Source organism: Monodelphis domestica, chromosome 4 (genome assembly GCF_027887165.1).
Source record: "Monodelphis domestica isolate mMonDom1 chromosome 4, mMonDom1.pri, whole genome shotgun sequence".
NCBI classification, from domain to species: Eukaryota; Metazoa; Chordata; class Mammalia; order Didelphimorphia; family Didelphidae; genus Monodelphis; species Monodelphis domestica.
Genome location: NC_077230.1, coordinates 27,041,613 through 27,063,722, shown reverse-complemented (window position 1 = coordinate 27,063,722; position 22,110 = coordinate 27,041,613). Strand labels below are relative to the sequence as shown.

At 34.6% G+C, this 22,110-nt stretch overlaps 1 protein-coding gene across 4 annotated transcripts in view; it reads right to left on the bottom strand.

The window, feature by feature from the left end:
- The window catches only part of CFAP47 (cilia and flagella associated protein 47), an 886,918-nt gene that overhangs the window by 641,176 nt on the left and 223,632 nt on the right, over positions 1–22,110 (bottom strand). For all 4 annotated transcript variants that reach the window (XM_016433371.2, XM_056826271.1, XM_007493353.3 and 1 more), the window contains 5 exons: positions 21,799–21,927; positions 20,609–20,834; positions 17,176–17,397; positions 2,776–2,857; positions 1,649–1,774 (listed from right to left, as the gene is read on the bottom strand). In XM_016433371.2, coding sequence (XP_016288857.2) covers positions 1,649–1,774; positions 2,776–2,857; positions 17,176–17,397; positions 20,609–20,834; positions 21,799–21,927 — 785 coding nt within the window. The remainder of the gene's footprint in view (positions 1–1,648; positions 1,775–2,775; positions 2,858–17,175; positions 17,398–20,608; positions 20,835–21,798; positions 21,928–22,110) is intronic.

Genomic DNA, 22,110 nt, shown 5'->3' with positions numbered 1-22,110 from the left:
CAAGTGACTTGCCCAGGGTCACACAGCTAGGAAGTGGCTGAGGTCAGATTTGAACCTAGGACCTCCCGTCTCTAAGCCTGACTCTCAATTCACTGAGCCACCCAGCTGCCCCCACCTCATTTCTAAAATGAGAGGTTTGGATTCAATAATATTTACGTTCAAATCTTTTACTTTGGGAACCTGTAATTTCAATTAGAGACAGAATGGCATTATAATAGAGAGCCTGGACTATGAATTAGGAATACCCAGATCCTGATTCTTAATACATAATAAGTGAATGATCCTGAGCAAGTCATCAGAGTCCCTGGCAACTTGGCGACTCTCTAAGATTCTAAACTACTGATGAGTTAACTGGTCTGCATTGGTAGAGGGAGTTTTCTGACAGGAAATTTCCTTTCAATGAAATTGAAGGTCCAATCCCTAGAGAAAGTCTTTGTATCTATTATCCAAAGAAATTTAGGTATTTGGTCTCCCTGTTCTCTAGTATTTGGAATCCAGGAAGCCACAAGAGCACCTGCTGCTGGGTGTTGGGAGCCGGGTCAAAGATATTGGAGCTAAAGGTATGCCTCCTCACTTGTTCTGTGCCTTTAGGAGGTGATGATTGCCAAAGATTTCATTGGCAATAGATCTCAGACTGTAGACAGGGTGGTTTGGGTGAACATGTATTTATACAATGCACACACACACACACACACACACACACACATATATATATATATATATATATATATATATATATATATATATATATATATATACTCTAAAATCCATTCAGTTTAGTATTCTATGACTTTTTCCTCCCAAAGCCAGGTAAAATAGACATACTGTTGTAATTTTTAAAAAGGCTCCCCTATCCAAGAACGTCAATTCTTCTCTCCCTAAAACTTCATCAGAAATTTAACTTCTAAATTAATCTGGCTTCAGTGTAATTACTTTGATCAAATCCAGTTGGGGTACACTGAAGAGTCCCACTGGTATGGGATAAAGTGAAGGCGGTAAAGGGGAAAATGAGAAAGATAGACTTGGATTATGGAACATAGATTAGATTGGGGTAAACAACTAAAATGAGGTAGAGGACGGGTTGAGATCAATGGTATCATGAACTGGAAGATAATAAGAGAGCAGAGATGAAAGTCGAAAGGGAAGTAAAGATGAATTCCACCAACTTTGGCTTTTTGTCAGGGGCTGCCAATACCTCTTTTGCTCTTTCTATATGAGAAATAGATCTCACTTTCCTCAGGAAGGTCCCTGCATTTCACCCCATTTCTTAGTACCTGGATCGGCAAAGTGAGAAAGCAGGAGAAACAGAAGGAAAAACTTGGACCAGTTCCCCTGCAAGTGCATCCAAGTCATTAAAGCCTCTGGGAACTGTATTTCAGAATTTCTATTGGAAAGAAAAATTCTACCCCTTTGCCCTGACCTTCATAAATTGGGAAGTCTTTCTAGAAGGACATTTACAGTCAGAGATCAAGGGAATAGTGATTACAAGGGTATTTTTATGCCATTACTTTGGTATTGCTTTAAAAGATTTTTAAGGTTTGTATTATAGCAGGATCTGACCTATCAAGTAGTGCTATGACATGAATTCCAAAGATGACTATAATAGCAAGGTTCCACTGGAAAAAACCAAACAGGGAAAAACATTTACCTTGTATGTCTGAAGTAGCACATCTGTCCAGACACGTTTACTCATAGCTTCAAACTTAGAGTCCTCTATAATCAAAGTATACTTGTCTGGTGTTTCACTGGCCTCAGATTCCCCTTTACTGGCAACCTTAAAAAAACATAGTTTTAAAAATAATTTTTAATGTTTAAACAAGTAGACTGTATTGTCTATCTCTTCAAATTCAAAGTTTAAAAGGTCCTGGACAGAGATGGAAGGTCATCTATTCCCAAACCTCATTTTACAAATGGGATATTGAGGACTCGAACCCTCAGGATGTTGAGAGAATTGTCAAAAGTTATCTAGATTGTAAGTGGAAGAGTTATCAGTATCTGAAGCATCTACCTTAGCAAGATGTTGTGAGATTAGGAAAACCCTCATATAGGAGGAGCTGACACTTGAGCTGAGCTTTGCAGGTGGGTAAAGATTCTAAGAGGCAGAGAAATAAGGAAGGAGTAAATTCCACCTACCGGGGAGATGTGATGGATTAGTGGGCACCAGAAACAGCATGAAGGCTGTTTGACTGGAACAGAGAAGACAACCACATAAAGAAGAGTAAAGCATGAAAAGTAAGTCGACAAAGGGAGGCTTGAGATAGATGGAGAAGGACTTAGAAATACCATATTGACTTGCATGATATCCTTTTTTTGTTCATATATTTGAGCCCTCAAACTGAGTAAGTGGTTAAACATTTTATAGTCAGTTTTGCAAACCAAATTAACGTACCGTATTGCTCTCTGACCTGAAGAGTTTATATAATGTCTGTATAATGTGTATACAATCATGTATGTGAGCTTATATATACATAGATATTTTTAGTATAATGGAATGGTCCTAATATCACAATTTGATTTCTGCTTAGAAGTAGTGTATAAAACTTTCAACTTAAAAACAACAAGGATGACTATGTCCACAAAAGCCCATAACATAGCATTACTTTCTGAGACAGAATGCATTGTTGATTCCTTTTCATGCTTAAGTGAAAAGAGAAAATTCTGATAATTTTTTTGAAGTTTACTAGCAAATTAATTATGAAATCATTTTACAGATTCTCAATAAAAATAAATACAAGCACTTCTTTGCTCACTTTCCCCAAGAACTGTTTCTCTTACTTTCATTTTAATCCACTTCTTGTAATCTTCTGGTTCAAGTAGAAATTCAGGAAGTATATAAGGAAGGCATGCTCCTTGAGTTCTTAAAAAAATAATAAAATTAGTATATTGGTTAGAACGCCTAACTTTTTCATTAAAAATAATTAATAATATAAGAACATTTAACATTTAAGTAAGGAATGGAACTTCACAAAATATAAATTTTAATTAAATTTAATTCTAAAACAGAAAAAATCCATCTCTGAGCCAAAATTGCACAAAAATTTTTATTAGATAATTTTTATCCTTCAATCATAAGAATCTATTGAAGTCTATTAAAGTACCATACTCAACAGATAAAGCAGTGACCTTGGAGTCAGGAAGACCTGAATTAAAGTCCTTCTCTAAGAGCTATGTAACTCTCAAAAAGAAAATTTTCCTTAACTATCTGTAAATGAGGATAACAAAATACCTAGAATACTTACCTCCTAGGGTTGTTGTGAGGGTTTTTTTAAGTATATAAAGCAAGGATTGTTGTGTTTAACAGTTTTGATTATCATTTTCTTTTATTAGTTTTGACCATTTTTTTATTTTATTCAGATATATGGTTTCTTTTTTCTAATTCAAACCAAGATTTTATTATCTTTTATTCAATTCTTAGCATAGTACCCAGAACACAGCAGATGATTTTTAAATATTTGTTAATTGATTGGTGTTTAGATGATATATCATAGTGGTGAGTTGTATAGTTTGCAGTACACTAAACTCTGCTAGAACAATGTTTTCTAGAAATGTTTCTCTCATTTTGTATTTTGGGAGCTAACTTCTTGAATTGAAGTAAAGTGTTTCATATTCCTCCTTTCTCAATTTCATTTTAATAGATTGGGGCCAAAATTACTGGAGTGTCCAGATCTTTTTATGTCTTAACTTCATCCTCGAGTAAGTTTACTATAGCATATGGATTTCTGTCATCTGTCAATTCAGTAAGTTAAACACCTAAACCTTTATCTTAGTGATTGATAAAAATATTAGTAGCCAAGCACAGATCTCTGGGACCCTCCACTAGGTTATCTCCTTCTAATGGATGCCAAACCACAGACAACAACCAGCTTCAAATATGCCTAAATGTTCTTTCCTCTTACTCTTTTCTTTTTATAAAATGTATTTATTAGTTTGTTACATTAAAAGTTCCTAGGTATCTCCCTCCCACTAGGCATATAATTTTACCCAGTTCCCTGTGAGGAAATATTCTACTTTGATGTAGATTGGCAATCATTTTGCAACTTTTAGTCTTATTGACCTACTTCAGGCACTGAAAGATTAAATGATTTCCCCTTGGACACATAACTGGTATGTGTGTGTGGTGCACATGTGCCTATTTGTATATATGTGTGTGTGTAAGAGAGAGAGAGAGAGAGAGAGAGAGAGAGAGAGAGAGAGAGAGAGAGAGAGAGAGAGAGAGAGAGAGAGAGAGCAGGTGGCATTTAAATCCAGAACTTCCTGACTCTTAGACTAGGTGTTCATTTTGTTTTGTTTTGTTTTTATCAGTTGTACTATTGTTGTTATTCTCCTCTCATCTAATATTTAGTGGACTAATTACTATCATTGTTTTCCATTTGGAAAATGCTGTGGAATATTGAACACTATTATGAAATCAGATTAGAAGCTAGACTAGGGATTCTAATACAAGGAGAAAAGTTTCACTTAGTTGGAATGGGATCCTTGACTACAGTATGGTTCTGGAAGGGTTTATATACTATATTCACCAGCAACAGAATAAAGTAGCATAATTTATTATGCAGGTATATTCATGTCCAGAAACCAAGAGACTAGAGATGTGGTGGAGAGGCATGGGGTAAAAATCAATAAAGAAATGGAAATATTATTTCATTGGATGTTTTGATGAATCACCTGGACAGATAGAGGAAATAGTTGAGGTACACAGGAAATAGACTACAAGTATGGAATGGAAACATGATGAAGTAATCATGTGGGATTTCAATTTTTCAGACAAATGCAGGTGAGCTAGTCAAGTCCAAGGGATGGGGCACTCTGGAGAAGTAACAAGCAGCCATAAGTGCCAGCTGAGTCAAATTGCTATCACCTACCTTGACCATTATCTCCCTTCAGAACCTGATGTAGACACCCCAGGACCCTGAACCCAAGAATCTTGGAAATAGCAATATTTCATAGGCCAATAGATATGAGTCCAGTCCAGAATCTAACCATCATTAAAAAGAGAAATCATTGTGGAGAAGAGGGACTCTTTCCTATCGTCATCTGCAATAGCTTGTTAACTGCCAACAGTGGATAGATAATAAAAAGAAGACTGGGAATAGCAGCACCCCTTTCCCAGACCACTGTTCTTTCTTTTAATTCCACCCTCTTGTTGCTTTGGATAATTCATTAATTAATTATATTTCAAAGAAGATGCCAGTCTATACTGGTAGGGAAAATTTCCTTTTCAGGGAATTCATTATATTAATGAAATCACAGAACCAATTCCTATCACTATACTCTCTTAATTTCATCATTCAAAAAGTCAAGAAGGCAATGAAGAAAACTGTTATCCTGAATCTCATTCTCTTGGCTACTATTGTGTACTTGATGGGAAACTTAGAGTGAAATTATCAACCTTGACCATTTGGGAATGATGGTGTTTAAGTGATCAAAAAAAGGATAAATAGGATTGCAGGGTCTAAAATTCTGCAAGGAGAATTAGTCTAGGAGAAATAGGAAGCTGAAGAATGAAATTCTGATGGCATAAAAGTAATTTATTCTGATGAGAAAGAAAAGAAGATGTGGATGCACCAGAAGTACAAAATTAGATTTAGAAAATGGAAGGAAGGACAGGTAATGAAAGATACATACATTTGGATGACATGGTCATATAAAAATAGTATCAAAAAAGCTAAATATCAAAATAACATTTAGAGGCATTCTAAAGACAAAAACAATTTTCATTGTTTTATCTTTGTTTCAATTTTGTATGATGTGTTCTAAGCTATTCTGTTTTGGACTATACAAGGGAAAAGAAAATACAGAAAAAGATGGAACCACAATGAAGATGAATGTGGAAAAAAAGAAACTGATGGTAGATTTCACTTTTTTTCTCTACCAAGAAGAATAATATTTGGATGGAAAAGGAAATGAAAATGGGTAATGAAGAACTGAATTTCAAGATAACAGGGAGGACATAACAGAACATCTATCTGCCATGCTAAGACTTATGAGGTTACCAGGCCCAGGCTAGATAGATCTCAGTACTAAACAAATCCCAAATTCTCAGGGTTGGAAGAGGGCCTTAGAGATCATTTTATACATGAACAAGACTCTCCTGTAGAGCATCTCAACTAAAAGGGAATCAAAGTCTGACTTAAAACCAACAGCAAACAGAACTCAATACCTTCTAAGGAGGCCCATTCCACTTTTGGAGAGTTCATGTTAGAATTTTTATTTCCCCTCTCGAAGACCAAAATTTTCTCTTTGAAATTTCAATTTATTACTATGACTTTGGCTCCCTGACACCATGCAAAAAAAATCTCTATATAATTGAAAATGGAGGATCAAATAATCCTCTAAATCTTTTCTTTTCCAGGTAAAACATATACAAATGAAAGGATCATAGATCACAAGTGATGTCAAGTCACTTAGTATTTATAAAGTACTTATAAAATTTATAAAGTATATATAAAAATATGCCAGCCACTAGGCTAAATACTGAAGATACAAAGTAAAAAAAAAAAACAGCCCCAGTCCTCCAAAAGCTTACAATCTAGAGGGGGGAGAAAACATTCCAAGTACTATAAGCAAGCATTATATATGCAGGAAGATGAAGGTTAAATGTTTACCACTTAATAAGAAGACAGGGGTCATTGGAAAAGTCTCTAATGCTGGGAAATATTGAAGGCAAAATAGAAGAGAGTATGGCAGAGAATCGGGTGGATAGATAGTATCATGGAAACAAGGAACATGAAACTTGGAAAGCTTCTAGGAGATAGTGAAAGATAGAAGGTCCTGGCATGCTATGTCCATGGAGTCAAGAAGAGTCAGAACTACTATACAATAAGAACAACTAAACAATAAACGCAATGTCTCAAGACTAAGGAAATTCAAGAAAGACCAATTGTATAAGATGGAATTTTAGCTGGGTACTTGAAAGAAGGCAGAGAAGCTGGGAAGCAGAGCTGCTTGAGGAGGGAAAGAATTTCCATCCAGAGAAAATACTTAGTCAGGAGAGGGAGTTCATATTCAAGGAACAGCAAGAAAACCAGTTATCCTAGAATCACAGAGCAAGTGTGTAGATAGATGTAAAAAGCAGGAAATGTAGGAAAAGGTCAAGTCACGAAGGGTTTCAGAGACTAAACCACTAGCTTTGTGACCCTGAACAAGTCATTCAAATCCAGTTGCCTAGTCCTTATCATTCTTCTGCCTTAGAACCAATACTTAGTATCCATTTTAAGACAGAAAATAAGGATCTAAAAAATAAATAAATAAAAGCTAAACAAAGCATTTTCTATTTGATCCTAGAGGTAATGGAGCCACTAGAGCTTATTTAGAAGGGAAATACTTGGACCATTAAAAAAGGTAAGATTGGGCTTTTAGGAAGATCAATTTGACAGTGAAATGGAGGCAGAATTGGAGTAGTGAAGTTAGGAGAACAGAGTGAATAGCTTAAAGGAAACTGAGATGCCATCTAGTAAAATCTCATTTTACAGATGAGGAAACTAAAGCCCACAAAAGTTAAGAGCCTTATCCATGGTAATACAAGTAATAAGGATCACAGGCAGAATTTGTAGTCATATATCCAGCCTGCACATCTAGGATTTCAGTGAGTTCTTTCCACCAAATCTCCATTTTTATAACTTATCTTCATTTGGTATGATCCCATTGCCATTCACCATCCTGCCCTCTTTTGGATGGTCTTCAACTTTTTAATATCCTTTGAAAAATGTAATACTCAGAATTGAACACAGATTCCATATGTGATTTAGCCAACATGAGAATTGAGCCTTTGTTAGTGATCTATGAAAGAACATGGAGAGCCAGAGGCACCACAAAACTGGAGAAGGAAAATTGTTGTTCTAATTTTCAAAGGATAAAACAGAATCAGTTCTGAAAAGTATGGTCCAATTAGACTGGCTTCAATTCATGGAAAACTTCTAAAATATATTATTAAAAGGCATAGTTAGGAGAAAGAAAGTCATGGGCACAGTCAGAGTGACTTCATCAAAGACAGATGTCAGAGTTATTTCATTTACTTTTTTGACTGGTTGTAGATCAGGGAATATTGTAAATATAGCTCACCTAGATTCAAGGCAAAAAAGTGACAAAGCCTGTAACATTATTTTTGTGGATAGGATAGAGACATGTGGACTATGACAGATGGATCCATAACTCATTGAATAGCCAGACTGAGTCATGACTACTTTGATGTTAACTTGAAAAGAGACCTCCAGTGAAATGTTCCAGTGATCTGTTGTCCGTCCTGTGCTTTTCATATTTTTTATCAAGGACTTGGATAATGGTACTTTATGTTAATAAAAAGCTTGAGGATAACACATTAGATTTATTTCTTCCAGTCTAAGGTTCACTAATCAATAGTCATTCAGCATTTTATTGGATAGAATGGTAGGCTTTAAGTCGGGAAAATTCATCTTCTTGAGTTCTAATCTGACCTCAGACACTTACTAGCTATGTGATCTTGGGCAAGTCTCTTAACTCTTTTTGCCTCAGTTTCCTCATCTATAAAAGGGACTGGAGAAGGAAATGGCATGCCACTTAAGTAGCTCTGCCAAGAAAACCCCAAAAGGGATCATGAAAAGTTGGATACAATTGAAAATGACTGATCATTTATTAAGTTCCCACTGTCACAGACACTAAATAACAGAGATATAAATAAAAATAATGAAATAATCACCACTGTCATGAAGCTCATATTCTGTTGTACATATGTGTATATGTATGTATGTTGTGTATGTATATATATATATATATATATTGCAAGGGAGTATACTAGCAGATAGGAGTGTCAGAAAAGACTTCATGTAGAAGGTGGTGCTTGAGGTGAGTATGGAAGGAAGAAAGGAATTCTGGGAGGTAAAAGGAAGAAATGAGTGTATTTCTAACATAGAAGACAACTAGTGAGTTGAAGACAGAGAAGACAGACATAGGAGATGGAGTGATGAGCAAGAGAGGAGAGTTTGACTGAATCAAAGTGTAAGAGAATGTCACAATCAAAGGGATATCATTTAGTCTTTGGACCTATTGGACCTTTGGCTCTATTCAGTGTTTATCAGCATCCTGGAGTAATATTCAGTTAGACTATTAAATTACATATAGATTAGAATTTGAAAAAAGAGAGTTTCAAGAAATTAAAACAGGTTAGAAGAATGATCCCTACTTAATAATATAAAACTTAAAAAGAAATTAATGACAAATTCAAGAACTTTCTCTTTAAAAAACAAAATACCTATGTAATTACTTGTTTTGTGTAAGGGGATGGAGAGATAGAACCTTTGCTTTAGGAAATACTATTATTTTTGCTTTATATATCATGAAATATAATGTCAGTTGGAAAATACAAAAAAAAAACACTATTTGGGGGTCCAAATATGGGTCAATTTCTCAAAATAAATAAAATAAGAAGATAGTAAACAAGTACTTGTGAATCAGTGTGACATAGTGGATAAAGAAAGTCCTCATTGGAGTCATAAAGATCTGAATTCAAGACTTATCTCTGACCCTGGGCATATCACATTATAGAGCTATACCCCTAGATAACTCACTAGACTGTGCTCATCTACATTTGTAGACAAAGTTCCTCAACAAAGGCTCCCTTTACCAATAAAATCATAGATTTGGTTTGAAAAAGAAAAGAGAGGCAGAGACACTAAAAGAGAGAAACAGAGTAAGAGAGCAGAAAGAGACAGACAGACAGACAGAAAGACCTACATGCCCTAAATAAGCGCAGCTCACACTCTGATAAACTCCATTCTAGTGAATGTGACTGATGAGCCATTGTCAGGCATCTCAGAAAGATTGTGGGTAATAGTAGAAATGTTATAAGGCTAGAGAAGAGATGTAAGATGAAATGAGATAATATTTGTAAAGGATTTGCCAACCTTAAAACTCTATATAAATACTAACTTGTCCTTGAGCAAGTCACACTTTTTCCTTACCAATAAAATGAGGAAGCGAGACTAGAGAGCTTCTCAGTTCCTTTTCAGTCCTAAATGTATTATTATATTATCCATTTGCTCTATGATTGGAATGAGAAATTTCTGGTATCAAAAATTGCATTCCTCTCTATCATTTGTAGCATTAGGCAGGATCCCATAACTAATAGGTGTCCTTATCAGGATTTGAATCCAAGTTATCCTAATTCTAAAGGTAAGCCTGAGAGCCACTACTCATCACTTACCTCTCATTTATTTCTTACTTTCCTTTGTCTGAACATGTCAACTCAGCAGAATAAAGACTTTCAGTGAAGAAATTCTCTTGACTAATTTAAATCAGGAGTTAGGCTGAAATCTAGATTCTTAACAAATTGTTTGTGGTATGGAAAAGTGAAATGATTTGCTTGAGTCTAGTACAGCCCATAAGCATCAGAGCTGAGAATTGAACCCAGGTCTTACAGCTTCCAAAGACATCCTTTGATGGGGCTGACCCTCTATGCACAACCCCAAATTGCCCCTCATAGTCTGACAAATAATTCTCTGAAAGCATCATATTTCAATAAATCCCATGTATACTGAGAAATTTGCCGTGGCCCCACATATGAATATGTATATAATGTAATATAATAAAAATGCATAAACATGATTAGAAAATAATAAATAATTAACATATAAAGCAAATATAAATAAAATGTCAAAGTTGTAAATGTACACATAGAGAACATGTACATATAACCCAATATATTACAGCAATCATATCATCTATTTTATACTATGTGTAGACATATATTTATATGTATGGGTTTATAAATACATGTGTATATATGTATACATATACAAACATACAGACACATGACATGGATATTTCATATATATGCACGTACTTATAAATACCATATTGTACATATATGCATATCTACAAAACTATATATTATATCATTCTTATAATACATTGGATTACATATGTACATCGCAAATGTGTGCATTTAAAACATTTTTATTTTTAAAATCAGTAAGCATAAGGAAAAAGTTTATTCAGTGTCATTTAGATCTGTTGCATTAATCCATTCAATCCCTAATCTATGTTACTATGGTTTGAACTTTTTTTTCCGGATTTAATTCATTGGGTAAATAAGGTAGGAATTATTTTTTATGGATGATCAATAGCTTATAAAACTAATGTCAACTGGCATATAATGTCAACTGGTAATTGACTTTACTATACTTTTACAGACTTATTTTTCCATTTGAAATTAGTTTTTTCATAATTTTGTACATAGGATCAAGAGTCAAGGTAGATATTAAGAGTTGTAATAAAAAATAGATAATAAAATTTTAAACAATCTCCAGATATATGTTTCTTTGTGTGATAGTATCTAATTCCAGTTTTGAGAAATCTTTATTCCACTCAAAATTATAACATTTACATTTTCTTGGCTTTTGCCAAAAATAATTTTCCTTTACTCTTCAGAGTGTCAAATTTATCAGTGAGAACAAAATAATCAGCATGGTCATTTTCATAATCTAATCTTTCCATTTGCAGGATCAAACATTTGAATACATTCTAGATTAATGAACCAATTTTATTAGCCATATTGACAATTGAAGATGTTAAGGACTTTCATCATAGTCAGTATATCCTAAGAGACCTATATTTGCTATTCTAAAGAACAAATAAATCTGGGCAGGCTGCCTTTAGTGCAGAAACTGCTCTTTTCTCAGATCATAAAGCATCAAAATAGGAATCATCCATACCAATGTCAAAGTCACTGGGATCACTGCCAACAAAAATGCTGTAATGGTAACACAACAAAGGGAAGTACCAAGGAAATTAATGATGTGGTCATGGTTTGCTTTTTGCATTCCCTTTCTTTTTGAAGGAGCCTGAGCACACACATACATACACAAGGGTTCACTTCAACAGGCACATTTCTAAAGCTGCATAGCTAAGGCTATTATAGACAAGCTAAGAATGAAGATAGAAGCTCCTACTTTAAAAACTACCTTCTTTCTAAGATAGTCTTGAGCTTAATGAGAAGACAGGGAAGAAGGTTCCATAGTTTGAGAAGTCAACTTGTCCTTTTATCTATGCAACTGGAGCTTCATAACCCTTTGGGTCAGGAATAAAAAATTTCAGATTGCTTTTCACTTGAAACTAAGAGTAACTAAAATGTTTCTAATAATTCAAGTAACCTGCAAGGTTGGAATTTCAAAAGGCTGCATCTCTAACATTATAGAAATTTTATCTAAGAGAAATTACAGTTTGGTGATAGGTCACAAATCCCAATAGAGTGAGTCCCTTGTTCAAAATACACCTTAAGTGAGGTGACTAAATGAAGCGAATTATCCTCTGTGAAAATTCATGAATGGTTATGGCTGCGTCCCAAGGGGCATTAATTATGGCACAGATTAGAGAGTTCTCCATGACTTCTTTTCAGTGTTCTGTGCCTTTTAAGTTCCCATAGTTGTATGCTGCAGTAGTTTCTAGGTTAGGTTTTTGCCTAAAGTAGTTCTTGCAATAATAAAAGACTATTTTCTATCTTCAGATCTGTTTTATTTCTTATCTATTACTGATTCCAAAGCTCAAGATCCTTCTTGTAACAAGAATAAGATCCTATTAAGTCTGGATGATTTGGAGATTATAAACCCATTTTCAAATATGAAAGTAAGCAATTGCAAATGACCTTCACCTTAGAAAATGAACAGATCAGAGGCAGAGAAGTAACACAGCTGATAGAGAGTTAAACCTGAGTCAGGATGTCTTGGATTCCAGTTTGACCTCAAACATTTCCTAGCTGTCATTTAACCCCAATTGCCTAGCCCTTGCTGCTCTTCTGTCTTAGAACTGATCCTGAGACAGAAGATAAGACTTTATAAAAGAAAATGAACATATCTGTACTTAAAATTACCACTTTGGGGGGAATTAAAAGGCCTGGTGATTCATCACGTGGTTCATCTGAATTCCAACTTTATTTCTATCTTGCAGCAAACAAAATAAAAGGAAGTATTTTTTAAATTACTACGTACTAGTCTATTTATAGGGCTCAAATATGGCATAATAGAAATCCTTATAGCCCCCTACTTCATATAAGCTGTGAAATAATTAAGATAACTTTACAACCACCATTAAATACCACTGGCTATATTTTGCAAAAGGAATCAATAGGCTCATGAAGCTATGTCTCATTATATTGTAGGCCTAAAAGTTCAAAAATTAATTTTTTGCCATTTTAACACCATATTTTAAGATTGCTTTTTAGGTCCAGCCAACTGCTTGAGGTTCTCTTAAACTAAATTTTATTTTTTATAAGATCTGAAGACTATTAATACACTTACTAGAAAACAGTACTTTGTGTCAGAAATTAAATCAGCAGTGTCTAATAACCATATATATATATATATATAAATACATTGCATGAATATAGGTGTTTTGTGAGGAGGGTGTATTAGTAGCTCGGAAGACTGGAAAGACTTCATGTAAAATGCTGGACTTGAGCATAATTTTAAAGGAAAGATGGTGTGAAGGATAAGGAGGAATGCATTCCAAGGATGTGGGCCAGTGAGAAGAGGTTGAGTATCTTGCATGCAAAATAACAGATAAGACATTATGGTTCAGTCACAGTGGAAGGAGGGGAATAATGTGCAATAAGACTACAAAGGCAGAAAGGAGTCAGGTGGTGAAGAGATTTGATGCCAAACATAGGAGCTTTTATTGGATCTTAGAGGCAATAAGAGGCCACCGGAGACCGCTGAGTGGGGGTGAGAGACAGATAAAACCTACATTTTGGGGACATCACTATGTCAACTGTGAGTAGGATGAATTGAAGTGGGGAGAAACTTGAGGGGAGGGTATCAAAAAAAGAGGAATTATTCTCCTTTGAGCTGCTCAAAATTATAACATTTACACTTCTTTTACTTGTACACAAAAAATGATTTCATTTTACTCTTCAATGAGCCAAATTTAACAGTGAGAATAAATAATCAACATGGTCATTTTTATAAGCTAACCTTTCCATTTTCAGTAGCAAGCCTTTAAACACACCCTAGATTAATGACCCAATTTTATGAACTATATTGGCAATTTCAAGATGTTAAATTAAACAGTCCAAGTCAGAGGTAATGAGGACCTGGAAAAGGATGGTAGCTGTGAGTAGAGAAAAAGAAACATACATAATAGATTTTCTGGAAGCAGAAATTACAAGATTTGGCAACTAAATGGATAAACAGGATGAATTAGAGTGGGTAAAGGGTTTGACCTGGTTACTAAAAGGATAAGGGTGGATGAATGGTGAATTTCAGGGGGAAAAATGATGAGTTCCATGTTGGATTGTTGAGTTGTAGATGCCTCTGGAGTTTGTTTGAAATCTCATATCCATAGGTGGTGATGTGGGATTCTAACTTGCTAAAGAGTGAGCCTGATTATTTTGATCCAGGAATCATCTAGAAAGAGGTAATAGAACTCCTAAGAACAAATAAGGAAGAGGAGAGAAAGAGAGAGAGACAGAGAGACAGAGACAGAGAGATAGAGAGAACATAAAGAGAAAAAAGAGATAAGATCTCAGGGATAGAGATAGAGGATACCCCCAGTTATTGATATATAAATCATATGAATCAATTAAGGATAAGATAAGAACCAAGAGAAAGCATTGTCCAGAAAATGCAGAGAGGAGACTGTATTTGGGAGGAAAAGGCAATCAATAGGGTCAGATGGAGCAGAGAACCCAAGAAACAAAGAAAGAAAGATGAATAGAGGCCATTCAATCAGACAGTTTGATCATTGCTAACTTTGGAGACAAGTTTCATTTGAATTGAGGTTAGAAGCCAGTTTTTCAAGGAGTTTAGAGGAGATAAGTAGAAAGAAAAATGAGGTATGAAGTATAAACAGCTTTTCCAAGAAGTTTACCTGAAAAAAGAAGAGAATTGTAAAATTAACTAAGTGACATTGGCAGGTTATGGGCTCCCTATTTTTCCTATAGTGCATCTAGTACATTTTATTTTATGGTGTGTGTGTGTGTGTGTGTGTGTGTGTGTGTGTGTGTGTGTGTGTGTGTGTGTGTGTATCTTATCTGCCATCCCAAATTGTATGCTTCATTTGGACAGAGACTCTGCTTCATTTATCTTTGTACTCCCTTCCACACACACATGCCTGATATGTAATAAGGATTTGATGAATGTTGAATGAATCTGTGAATGAAAAATGAATGAATTCTTCACAAAGATGTTTCTTTTTATCATTGCAGGAAGGAAAGAACTCATTATTATGTATATCATTAAAATATCCCAACAAAAGAAAGATGCTCAACAGACTCCCAAGACTGAGAACTAAGCACTTTCAAGGTGAAACAGGATCATTCCACCTGGTTTCAATGTTTTCACCACTAAATGTCCTTGACCCATTTACACATAGCTGATGAGCTACCTCAACTGTGACTGTAGTGCACCCAGAGTTTTAACTATCAGCAGGTAAAAGAAAAAGAACCAAGGAACATATTTAAAATAAAAGAACTACAGCTGAACTCTCTAGCACCACTTGTTCCAATTGGGATTCTCTCAAATTGGCTTATATGGAAAGAATGGGCATTATGGGAGTAAAAACATCATAGCAGCTCCACAGCATTCCCTTAGAGTTTTACTAAGTGGCATCTCAGAAATACTTTAAAGTGATCTACCAAGGAGAGTGGGATCTGAGGGGTAAATGGGGAGTATGACCAGAATTCTAAGGAATTTTCTAAGTCCAATGATATACCTCTTTATGACAATATGTCTTTATTTTTTTAATGCTGGTTTAGTATATTTGGAAACGGAAATCTTAAGTGAGTTGTCTTATCTCTCTCAAAAAAAAAATAACCAAGATGAAAGAATGGTACACACCAAGGATATCTCTGAAGCACAATATTGGAAGAGATTAATAAAAAGTATATACAAGGCTTCTCCTCGTTCAATGTACCATTCCATGTTCAGTAACAAGAATCAGTTCTGGTGAATTGCCAAAGAAGAGGGGTCTCAAGACTTTGACTAGAGTCAGTCTTTTCCAGTGTCTATAATGCTAGATCACAATAGATTTCTGTCACTGTGACTAGACCCTTCAGACCTAAACTGGAAGTGGTTCAGGACGCCTCATGTTACAAGGAAATGGTACAAGATTTGGAGCCTAGTTCAACCCCTTGTCACTTTGTGACTTTGAATGTATCACTCAATTTCCCGCTGGGTCTCAATTTCCTTATTTATAAAATGAAGGGTTTGAGCTGGATGACCTCTAAGATTTCGTCAAGCTCTAAACTGATGGTCTTCTGTAGTGTAGCCATATTAAATACTTGGAAGAACTTTGTTCTTAGGCAACAACAAAAGAAAAACTACTCATTGTAAACCTTCTATACTCTAAGGTCTTATAGATTTGGAATAGGGGTGGAAAGGATTCACCAAAGCCACAAAAAGACCTTAATTTAGCTTATGGAACAGCTAAAGTTCAATCACCTAATTCCTTCATCCATTAATATAACTAGAAATGGTTTCACTTTTATTTTCTTCCTTTTATTTTTTCACAGAAACATGCTTCAGAGATTTCAATGATGGGTTTTTGCCCAGGGTAGTTTTTGCAGTAATAAAGGATTACCACCTGAAGGCATGATTTGCACTTGTTTGTGATTTTTATCCAAGACAATATGTACCATGAATTTTAGTCATTTTTTACAATCAAGGAAATTTTATTAACTCTACTAACCATCTAAGAGGAATGGAATTTTTTGTAAATGAAAGGAAAAAAGTTATCAAAGCATGCAAAGTAAATAAATTTATTTTATTTCCTTAATTCCATATTCTTTTTTAGTCACTATTTTTCTAGCTCCCTACTTCACATATTATTTTATCTATCTAAGGAATACAGACAATGGCAAGAAGATAAGTTTTCTATCTGGGCATTAAACTTCCTCTCTTTTCATACATTAATATTAAATTATGTTTATAATTGTTTCCTATACATTCACATAGAATAAATGCATAATAGCATTTGGAGAGCACAGAATCAAAATTAAATTCATTTTTGTTCAGTGTTTCTATACTTGAGCCAGGAGAATGTATCTCTTAACCTTCATATATTACCCGATAGTATATGTGGACTTTTATACATATTGGCTATTAAAGAACTACACAGTGGACAGGACAATAAATAATACCACAGGACAACAACATTAAAGAAACAAAAGTCCTTAATCATCAACATTATTCATCATCTTTACATTCTTACTTGAGGAAGGTGAGAAGCGTAGAATGCTGCCAATGGAGGTGCATCACTCTCTCAGTATCATCAATAGGTAATGTCTGAGTTGTTGCAACTCCGGGTAACATCTGTCCACTCAAGTAGGCTAGCATGTCATATATGGTTTTATTATGTCTGGCAAACTCACTATTTGAATTCATTTGTTTTTTTGGTAGATTTGGTAAGGATAACTGTCCTTTAGACACATCCCTAAGAAAAATAACACAATTTGATTTTAAACAAACAAATAAGCAAACAAACAAAAAAAACAACAACGAACAAATATTGGCTTAGAAAAACCAATCTGACCATTGGTTTTATTTATTTAATTAAATTTAAGAAATAAAATGATTTATTTAATTTATTTAAGACTGGACCCATGATTCAAATGTTGTAAGGAACTCTGTGAGAGAAATTCACCTACTAGAATGAAGATTAGCCACTAGTCTACCATTTATAGTCTTTAAAAGGTGCTTGTAGCACTGAGAGCCTGTGATTTGTTCTGGATCATACAATTATCATGTGCTGGTATCCAAGTCAGCCTGACTCTAAGGCCAACTCTGTTCATTGCAAAAAACTGCTTTCAAACATAAGTGAAAGATAATGCACTATTATAAAAATTCAAGGTTATGATCAACGATTATTTCTATTAAATTGTCATTTTTTCCACAGCTTTGAAATACTTAATTTTGAATATAAACTCCTACCAAATGTAATGGTCAAGGTTAGAGTTGTGTAAATCACTGTTGGTTTGAGTTAAAATGGGACAAGTTCCACAAACTGTCTTGTGGCACAACTTCATCACAAGTGCCAAAAAGAGCCATCAGGAAGACTGAAGTTCAGATTTGACCTCAGATACTTTCTAACTGTGTTGACCCTGGGTGAGTCACTTAATCCCAATTGCCTAGCCCTTGCCACTTTTCTGTTTTAGAATTGTTATTAGGACAGAAGATGAAGGTGATTTTTAAAAAAGATGAATTATAGTGATAACCAAAAGGAGCACAGGAAATGTTAGCTGAAAAAATATTAAGTGAGCATTGAAGGATAAGTCAGAAGGGACACAAAAGTACTGAGCAGGGTATATGAAAGGCAACTGAGTCAGAAGCAGAGTATCCACAAGGGCTTTAGTTAGCTTCAAAATCAATTTGAGTCAAATATAACAGCCAGAAAAATTAATGGGATTGTGGGTTGTGTTGATTGAGGCAAAGGATGCTGGACCAAAGGAAGCAACAGTCTTACTGTATTTAGTTCTACTCAGGCTGCCTCTGGAGTGCTGTGTTGCTTGTGTGTAATTAGAAATCTGTTGCCCTAAAAATTACATTTCTCAGGAGCTCACTGACTTCCTGTCATTATGTACTTCCTGTAGACAAGGGGCTATATTGAGTGGGGTTCCTGGTCTCTTTTTGCTTCCTGAGTTCATGGTTTTTGAACAGGTAGATTAGCCATGGGCACATTGTTTTTATTTTGTTACCTCTTTATTCCTTTACTTCTAATGATCATTAATAAATCTCTTAAAATATAATATTTTATTATTTGAGTTTAATTTTAATTTAATTTTTATGCTTGGGAGATGATAAGTTTTATGATAAACAAGGATAATCCAAAAGTCATCCAGAAGCGGATGAGCAGGGAGATGAAACACTTCAAGGTAACAGCACATGCAGGTCTGTTAAAGGAACATGGGATGTTTACACTGGGGATTCACTTAAGGGTGAAGATGATGGATTCCACTGATAGAAGACTTGCTCTAAATGGCACCAGAGAGCAGAACTGTGGGCTATGGGGAGAAGTCAATTGGACCTTGATGTGTTAAGTCTCAAACTCTCAAACACATCAGAAGAATACCGGAAGAAGCCTAGGATGTCACTCACATTTAGATCACATTTAAGCCACTCGGTGGTGCAGCTGGGTTGGCACCATAGCTAGAATGCCTGACCTAGAGTCAGGATTATTCATCTCCTGAGTTCAAATCTGGTCTCAGACTAGTTGTGGGACCTGGAGCAAGTCACTTAACCTTGCTTGCCTCAGTTTCCTAATCAGTAAAATGAGCTGGAGAAGGAAATGGCAAACTACTCCAGTGTCTAAATGGGATTACAAAGAATCAGACATGAGTGAAAGGAACTAAACAACAACAAAAGCCACTTATTATACGTAACCATGGGGATAAATCAGCTCACAACTGTTTTAGTACTATTTCTAGTCAAGGTGCTGAGATGACTTACAGAAAATTTTCCAAACAATTAGAATTGTCCAAAATAAAAAGGGCTGCCTTGAGCAGTTAACTATTGATTCATTATCAGTTATCAGGTTCTGGCTGCCATCTTGTTCCTCAAGGTCTGCCTTTCTGAGTCAGTGTCTTGTGTTTTGGACTTTTTTTCTTTTCCTTCCACACATTAAATCTCTTCTCATAAAATTATTTCACTCCAAGCTTAGCTACAAAACTAATTCAAGGTAACTGTTGATGATGAATAATAATTTTTATGTGTTTCCTGGAATTATTTTCATTTCAACAAGGTAAAACTGTGATTAAGGTCATAATCTGGTGCCTTGCGAGAGCATGGAGAAGGCACTAGCTTTTCAGAAATAAACTCTGATAGATTCTGTCAAGCTAGACAGAATTTTAGTGCTGGCCGACTGGTGAACTAATAATCAGGATCTGAGATAATTTTGAAAAGATTCATCATTCAAATTGGCCAGAGCAAAGATGTCAAACGTGCAGAGGTCTGAACAGAATCAAAATCTAATTGGGAAACATTTAACCAAAAAACAATAATAGTCATCATAAAGTACAAGAAAATATAGGTAATGTGAGCATGTGATTTTCTAAGTTAATGTGTGCCCATATCCTTATATATGGGCACTTAGTGACCTCTGCTTCTATTTGAGTTTAACACCCCTGGGCCAGAGGATAATGAATTTTTTCAGCCACAGCAGCTTTCAAAGACTATTAAGTAATAGAGCTTTCAGGAATGCCCAAACCATCCTAAATTTAGGTCCTTATAGAATTGAAGATTTGTAGAACTGTCAATATCAATATAAAAATAAATCAATCCATTCCTGCTGGTAGAATTCTCAACATCAGGAACAGATATGTAGGAAATTTATCTGAGGACAGGATGCCTTTCCTCATATTTCTCACAATACTGGGTATTGGTTCCAAGGCAGAAGAGTGGTAAGGGCTAGGCAATGGGGGTCAAATGACTTGCCCAGGGTCACACAGCTAGGAAGTGTCTGCGGTTAGATTTGAACCCAGGACCTCCCATCCCTGGATCTGACTCTCAATCCACTAAGCCACTTAGCTGCCTCTATAAACACTTATTTTATAAGTACTTAATTCTTTACTTAAAATTATTCTTATGAAAAATTTGTGATTCATCATATTAGTTCAACATAGTAATTGGATAATCATAGCTATCCTCACCTTCTTATACTTTCTGGAACAGAAATAGGATTAAGTCCTTGAGACCAACCAAAGAGACTAAACCACGTCTCAACTGCAATTAATACTTTCTCAAAAAATAAATATTCCTTTCTTCCTTCATCAGGAAAAAAATATTGTCCTTGTTTCATACCCACATATTCATTATCTTCTGGCCTTGATCTTTCAGTTACTGGTAATGGTATATTTTCAGGTACCATATCGACACCTAAAAATTTGCAACTATTAAGAAGTTTCTTTCAATAAATATATCATTTTTATTAATAATATCAAAAGTTAGCAAAGATCTTCCCCCCAAAAAAGATTATTGTTCATTAATCATATTACTTATATTCTAAGGAAATAAAGGAGATTATTCATTGCTACCAATAGTGTTAATGACAGTATTTAACAAACTTTGACTCACTTATGGCAAAATTGGAGTTGTATTATCCCCTTTTTATTACAAAATATTTTGTGTTAATACAGCCTGGAAAATGAGCAAAATATGTTTAAAATTTTCAAGCAGAAATGGTGTATAAACACATGGATTTTAACAGAGAGAGTGAGACTTCGTTTCCTGAAAGATGTGACACAAAATCATTTTCACCAAAGAATTCTTACTTTCTTGAAAATACAAGTCAATTATCTATAAAATTCTGATCTATTGGGATGAAACATTAGTTAGAAACCAATGCTATCCAGAATCTTTTCAGACACACAAATACTTCTATCCAACAAAAAAAAATTAACTAAAATAATAATGCATTTGTTTTTTAGGATAATTTAAAATATAGAAAAATATCAAATATTTTATTTGAAAATGTCTGACTATGCAAAACATGCTCAAATTAGTTAATTTCACTTCATAGAATTCAAGGAAAGAATTATAGTCAATGCTTAATTATTTCCATTCAGAAGAGAGAAATTATTAATAATTATAAATAATGTATTTTAGACCTTTCAAATTATACATGTTTATGTGAGAATATTATTATATACACACAGAGTCACATGTTGTATGTGGCCCTGGTAAATAGAGCAGATGGTCCATCTGAGAGTGATGGAGATTTATTTGACTATAATTTTTTCAAACCAGTTTGATTAAGCAAGCTGTATCACATAAAATGAGTTTGCAAATTTAATGTTAAATAGATTTAGTTTTAGGAGTAAGTAATAGCTTTATAACATACTGAGACCGAATTTTTGCTGGACTGATTCATAATCACTAGAACTGGTACTTGTGCTATAGATGGAAGACAGTGCTCCTAATGGACAAGTGAGACATGGTGCTTCGTTATTTGAATAAAACTGTTTCTCATCTATGAAAAATAAATTATAAAATATTGAGTTAGGTAAACATCCCAGGATAAATATTAAAAGAGGCAGTAAAAAAATCAATCATCATTTTTCTTTTATGTCTCAATTAATAATAACAAATTATTACACCAGTGACTATATATCACTGTGCTCTCACATGGCAACTAAAAAAAACCTTAATTTTT